Genomic DNA, 7,035 nt, shown 5'->3' on the forward strand with positions numbered 1-7,035 from the left:
GAAAGACGTCTTTCCACCTGCTTTGTGGACGTGGAAAGACGTCTTTCTACCTGCTTTGTGGACTTGGAAAGACGTCTTTCCACCTGCTTTGTAGACTTGGAAAGACGTCTTTCAACCTGCTTTGTGGACGTGGAAAGACGTCTTTCCACCTGCTTTGTAGACTTGGAAAGACGTCTTTCCACCTGCTTTGTGGACGTGGAAAGACGTCTTTCCACCTGCTTTGTAGACTTGGAAAGACGTCTTTCCACCTGCTTTGTGGACGGGGAAAGACGTCTTTCCACCTGCTTTGTGGACGTGGAAAGACGTCTTTCCACCTGCTTTGTGGACGTGGAAAGACGTCTTTCAACCTGCTTTGTGGACGTGGAAAGACGTCTTTCCACCTGCTTTGTGGGCGTGGAAAGACGTCTTTCCACCTGCTTTGTGGACGTGGAAAGACGTCTTTCCACCTGCTTTGTGGGCGTGGAAAGACGTCTTTCAACCTGCTTTGTGGGCGTGGAAAGACGTCTTTCAACCTGCTTTGTGGACGTGGAAAGACGTCTTTCAACCTGCTTTGTGGACGTGGAAAGACGTCTTTCCACCTGCTTTGTGGACTTGGAAAGACGTCTTTCCACCTGCTTTGTGGACGTGGAAAGACGTCTTTCCACCTGCTTTGTGGACGGGGAAAGACGTCTTTCCACCTGCTTTGTGGGCGTGGAAAGACGTCTTTCCACCTGCTTTGTGGACGTGGAAAGACGTCTTTCAACCTGCTTTGTGGGCGTGGAAAGACGTCTTTCCACCTGCTTTGTGGGCGTGGAAAGACGTCTTTCTACCTGTTTTGAAGTATGCACTACAACACTTGGGAGATTTCTGCTAACTACTTCCACTGCCATTTCTCTAGCAGGACTTCCCATCCAGTCCAGGATATCAGGAGGGCTTGGCGCTGTGCACAAGATGCTGCAACAGAAACATTGTTTTGAACATTATTGACACTCATAATCAGGTCTAGGAAATACTATTTTTGTTCTTCTCAAACACCCAGCACTGCACTTGATTAGCCGTGGAGCGTGTTTTCCTCCAGAAATGCACCCTTTTGTTCTGTAAATATTAAAATTATACCAATGTTTTTATACTATAACAGAATAACCACTGACTATTAAATATTTATTAAGTAAAACTAGCATGCTATAAACCCAGTAGTATTTTAAATTGCATGGTATGTGCACAAAACTATAAATTGAGAGAGTGATATGGAGTTGCAATAGATATTTTTATGGCAACAAATGCACAGGAAGTTCACTGCGATTTTATTGTAGTTCAAAATGCTACTGTTTCTATACAGTGTCTTGTGAAAGTATTGGGCCCCTTGAACTTTTCAACTTTTTGCCACATTTCAGCTTCCAACATAAATATATAAAATTTATTTTTTGTGAAGAATCAACAACAAGTGGGACACAATCGTGAAGTGGAATGAAATTTATTGGATGTGTGAAACTTTTTTAACAAATAAAAAACTGAAAAGTGGGGCGTGCAATATTATTCGGCCCCCTTGCGTTAATACTTTGTAGCTCCGCCTCTTGCTGCAGTTCCAGCTGCAAGTCTCTTGGGGTTTGTCTCCATCAGGTTTGAACATGGAGACACTGAAGTTCTGCCCATTCTTCCTGCAGAACAGCTGGAGCTCAGTGAGGTTGGATGGAGAGCGTTTGTGAACAGCAGTCTTCAGCTCTTTCCACAGATTCTCGATTGGATTCAGGTCTGGACTTTGACTTGGCCATTCCAACACCTGGATACGTTTATTTGTGAACCATTCCATTGTAGATGTGTCTTTATGTTTTGGATCATTGTCTTGTTGGAAGATAAATCTCTGTCCCAGTCTCAGGTCTCTTGCAGACTCAAACTGGTTTTCTTCCAGAATGGTCCTGTATTTGGCTCCATCCATCTTCTCATCAATTCTGACCATCTTCCCTGTCCCTGCTGATGAAAAGCAGGCCCAAACCATGATGCTGCCACCACCATGTTTGACAGTGGGGATGGTGTGTTCAGGGTGATGAGCTGTGTTGCATTGTGTCCAAACAGTTGGATTTTGGTTTCATGTGACCAGAGCACCTTCTTCCACATGTTTGGTGTCTCCCAGGTGACAAACTTTAAACAACACTTTTTATGGATATCTTTGAGAAATGTCTTTCTTCTTGCCACTCTTCCATAAAGGCCAGATTTGTGCAGTGTACGACTGATTGTCGTCCTATGGACAGACTCTCCCACCTCAGCTGTAGATCTCTGCAGTTCATCCAGAGTGATCATGGGCCTCTTGGCTGCATCTCTGATCAGTCTTCTCCTTGTTCCAGATGAAAGTTTAGAGGGACGGCCGGGTCTTGGTAGATTTGCAGTGGTCTGATACTCCTTCCATTTCAATATGATTGCTTGCACAGTGCTCCTTGGGATGTTTAAAGCTTGGGAAATCTTTTTGTATCCAAATCCGGCTTTAAACTTCTCCACAACAGTGTCTCGGACCTGCCTGGTGTGTTCCTTGGTCTTCATGATGCTCTCTTTGAACAGAACCCTGAGACTCTCACAGAGCAGGTGCATTTATACAGAGAATTGATTACACACAGGTGGATTCTATTGATCATCATCAGTCATTTGGGACAACATTGGATCATTCATAGATCCTCACTGAACTTCTGGACTGAGTTTGCTGCACTGAAAGTAAAGGGGGCCCGATAATATTACACGCCCCACTTTTCAGTTTTTATTTGTTAAAAAAGTTTGACACATCCAATAAATTTCATTCTACTTCAAGATTGTGTCCCACTTGTTGTTGATTCTTCACAAAAAAATAAATTTTATATATTTATGTTTGAAGCCTGAAATGTGGCAAAAGGTTGAAAAGTTCAAGGGGCCCAATACTTTCACAAGACACTGTACATTATCAGAGAAGAACAGCAGTCAGCATCTAACACAATGTAAAAACTAAGTAAGTGGTGAAACAGGAATGTGTTGTTCATTCAACCAGCTAACATGAATTCTTTGCACATTTACCTACCTTGAAAGGCGTTTTGTTGCATTCATCTAGTCGTGACAGGCGGTTGGTAAAAGTCAACTCGGTTCTGTTATGGTGTGAACTTGGACCAGAAACAGCCTCATGGTAATGACACAACTGCTGCAACACTCGTTCAGGTTGAGGCGAAGATGTACTAACCTGTTGGCAACTTCTCTGAGTAACTCAGAAAATTACTTTTCTCCTGCAGCCATGACGTTTGCGAACTTACGGGACTGATATTCCATCCGTATCAGTGTTGCCAGATCTCGCGATACAAACAAGCAACCAGCTCTATGAAAACAAGCCCCATAAAAGCCCGACTGGCAACCCACCATATTGTGTAAAACAGAGGCCATTTTTAAAAAGTATAAACATACATTTATATGGCATTACACATAAACAACAGCAAAATTATGCTAAACACTTTGAATAACAAACTTTTAAGCTCTGATTAAAAAAAATACATTTTGCATATGTAACAGCAAACTCATAGTAAACACATGTTGAATTACATCAGTATGGCGAGCACGTATTTCACACTTACAATATGTATAGAATGCCTTTGACACATCTCCAATCTGAGGTCGGATCCATTCTTTCTCCCACACTTTATTATATTTTTTTCCATATTTTCCCCACTTTCTGGAGCTCATTCTACCATGGTTTCATCACTGACCTCTGGCTGGTATTATGAATGACGACACAGGCTCTAAGTTCGATCACCTCGTTTACTCAACTCCAACTGAGATCACAGAGTAACAAGCGCAAAAAATCTTATTTTTTCTACATATTTTTAAAAACTAAACATCCTGACATCTGTGTATGAGTGGAGCCCCCTAGTGGTCGGCCACAGTATGACTGCTTGTTTAGTGCACCTGTCGCCTCGCCAACCTGGGAGGGATAAACAGGAAACGGGGCGTGGAAGGGACAAACTACCTACTACCACTTGTCTTTTGCTTTACTGAGCGGAGCTGGGAGATAATCAACTAGATTCACTCGGAAAGAAAGTCAAGCTCAAATAAGCAACTTCACGTTCAAAAACAAGCCCAAAAAACACCTTCAGGCCCAACTCGATACTCTGTGTGTGATTACTTCTGTCTGTGTAAAGGAACCAATCGATCAACTGGATCCGCCTTGTTTCTCTTGATTGACAGACGAAGTCATTCTGCTGACAAGTGTCATTATGAAATAAATAAGCCGTCATGGAAAACACCATTATGAAAAAAAAAAAGAAGAATGTTTTATATTAATAAGAACATTATGAAAAAAAAATCATAATAATGAGCTTAGATACTTATTTCATAATGTTTCATTTATTTATTTAATTTTGGCCATTTTGGTGTTCCATAGTTATTATATAGAGGTAATGCAATAAGTTGATCAAAAATAATCAGATAAATGAGTTATCTCGAGATGAAATAATTAACTTCTCTAGAGAAATGGAGTCTCGTTATCTTAACATTTCATGACTTCGTCTTGAAGTGAATGAACATCTCAAGAAAAGCAACATTTAGATTGTGAGATGAATCCGTTATCTTAAGACATTGTCAAAGATGTAAATGGTATGACAAGCTGTGGTGTCAGAGCTTCATGAGGCTGGTTGCTGAAGGTGTCCTTGGCCTGCAGCGTGATGCGGAGCCTTGTCGGCTTTCGGAGTGTTAGATTTCACCTGGCACTCTGTTCGCTCAGAGCATGAGGCAGCAGAGGTGGCTCTCTGCAGATCAGTAGATCTCTGCAGAACTTTGTGAATCATCGAGCAGCTCGGGGATAATAACAGTCAGGAGGACTGAGCCACTGTTGACAGCCTGATTCTGGTTCCGTTCACCTCAACCGAAGGTCACTGAGCAGACTGCAGAATGTCAGGAGGATCGAAGCTCATATGGCGAGTGTTCGTGTCGTTTATTTCAAATAAAGCCACTCACCTGACATGGCTGTCTTCAGTCTGCTGCAGATCCAGGGTCTCCCTTTGTCTGCAGGGAATCGGGTGCGTGCTACTAGTGCTGCAGCGGCTGATGCTGGAACGGTTCCTGTAAACTCCGACAGAGAACGGGTCCGATGCTGCGATGTGAAGTCACAGCTGACAGACTGAAGCATTCTGCCTGTTTGTCCAACTGGTCATTCAACTGGCAGCCAGCAGGAGTTGTGCAACAGTCATGGGTCTGGCCTACTGCTCTCATTACCTGCACTGAAGTGGGCTGACTTTCACTTTAGAAGAACCAACACAGTGAAAACCACAGCCCACTCTCACTCTGAGGCCTTCCTAAAGAAAAAGACATCTACCTCTTAATGTTTCGTCACTTTATATCTGTCACCACTGGCAACTTTATTTTAAATTACTGAACATGTCAACTCAGGTAGAGCTGCTGCCTCTCAACAAGAAAATTGCCAGGTTGAATCCCAGCTGAGGACCTTTCTGAATGGAGGTTACATGTTCTCTCTGTGCCGCGTGGGTTTCGGTTTCCTCCCACAGACCAAAAACATGCATGTTAGACTGATTTGTAACTCTAAAATGTCCCTAGGTGTGAGTGAGAGAGTGAATGGTTGTTTGTCTCGTTTGTCTCTATGTGTCCCTGTGATGGACTTGCAACCTGTCCAGGGTGTACCCCGCCCCTCGCACAGTGATTGCTGGACATGGGCACCGGCAACCCCCGTGACCCAAAATGGAAGAAGCGGGTAAAGATGATGGATGGATGGGTTTACCCAGCAGAAGAATCCACCAGAAAGATCTGGCCTGGGGACCCCTGGCTGCTCCTGGGTGGTTTTGGGGTGGGCGCGGGCTCCGGGTTCTGGGGGAGTGTCACTCCCAGGCTGGGGTGCCGGCTTGACCCGGGGGTCTCAGGTCTTGGCGGGTACGTTGTTGGGGTCTTGGGCCGGTGCACGCACCGGCGCCCAGCCCTGGGCAGGGGGCCCGGCCCTGGCCTGGGGGCCCAGCCCTGGCCTGGGGGCCCTTGGTGCGCTGGTGGGCTTTGGGGCCTCTACCATGGGGGGTGATACTGTTTGTGGGGGGAGGATGGGCCATGGGAGGGGACATGTGGATTCAACCTGGGTGTCTTCTTGCCTGGCTGTGGCTGCGGTCTGGTGCTTGGCTGGGCGTCTGGGCTGTGGGTGAGGGGTGTATTGGGGGCTCTCGCTCGGGTGGCTCTGCACTGTTGGCCCGGGGGTGTCTGGGTGTGTTAGGTGTGTGCCCTCCCTTGCGTGGGGTACTCTCACTGTGGGTGTTGCTGTGGTGGACTGGTCAGTTCTTTTGTGGGGGTGGGGGTGCACTCTCTGTCGTCGTGGTGCACTATCTGTGGCTGTTCGGGCACTCCTGGCTGATTGTCACTGTTGGAATTTGGTGGCTTCTTTGGTCGGGGGGCTGGGTGTTGAGCTGGGGATCAGGTTGGGGGGTCTGGATGGTCTCGGGGGGGGGGGGGGGTTCGGTCGCTGGCCTTGGTTCTGCTTGGTCCTCGGGGCTATGTGCCAATCCATGGCCTGGGTCCCAGGTGGTGCGGCTGCCTCCTGCTCCTGGATGGATGTACTGGGGCCTCCCTCCCCTGGTAGATCTCGGATAATGGGGTTGCCTATTGGGGTCAGTGGGGGAGCTGACCCCCTGGGGGGGCATTGCCACCTCAGTTCTTCCTCCCCATCCCAACATCTTCCTCCACCCACTCCATCACACCACCACTCAAGCAGGGCCTTGGGGTTCAGGTGCACTACAGAGCTGCGGGTAGGATCCTCCATCTCCGTGGTTCGTGGAGACCTAGGCCTCAATTTTATTAAACAACCTAGACACTCACATATAACATTCTCATGACACATGCATATATAGGGTTTGGAGTGGGCACACAGTGGCATATAGGTGGTGGGATGTGTAATCATTCTCACCTCCGGGACCTGTGCCCACTCTCATATGTAGCATGTAGACATTTAGGGTTCTGGGCAAGGGTTGAGGAGGTGAACGGGCACTGCCTGCTCTCTGGGGAGGGGGTGGATCGTTGCCGGTCGCCTCCTCACCCCCCCCCCCCCCCCCCCCCCCCCCC

The 7,035-nt window shown here is 46.8% G+C and overlaps 1 protein-coding gene across 1 annotated transcript in view; it reads right to left on the reverse strand.

The window, feature by feature from the left end:
* Positions 1-7,035, reverse strand: part of LOC119429183 (glycogenin-1) — an 87,927-nt gene that overhangs the window by 55,983 nt on the left and 24,909 nt on the right. Inside the window, exon 5 of the mRNA XM_037696862.1 lies at positions 4,939-5,074. Within this exon, the coding sequence (XP_037552790.1) occupies positions 4,939-5,074 (136 nt within the window). The remainder of the gene's footprint in view (positions 1-4,938; positions 5,075-7,035) is intronic.

Source organism: Nematolebias whitei, chromosome 24 (genome assembly GCF_014905685.2).
Source record: "Nematolebias whitei isolate Nwh7 chromosome 24, NemWhi1, whole genome shotgun sequence".
Lineage (NCBI taxonomy): Eukaryota > Metazoa > Chordata > Actinopteri > Cyprinodontiformes > Rivulidae > Nematolebias > Nematolebias whitei.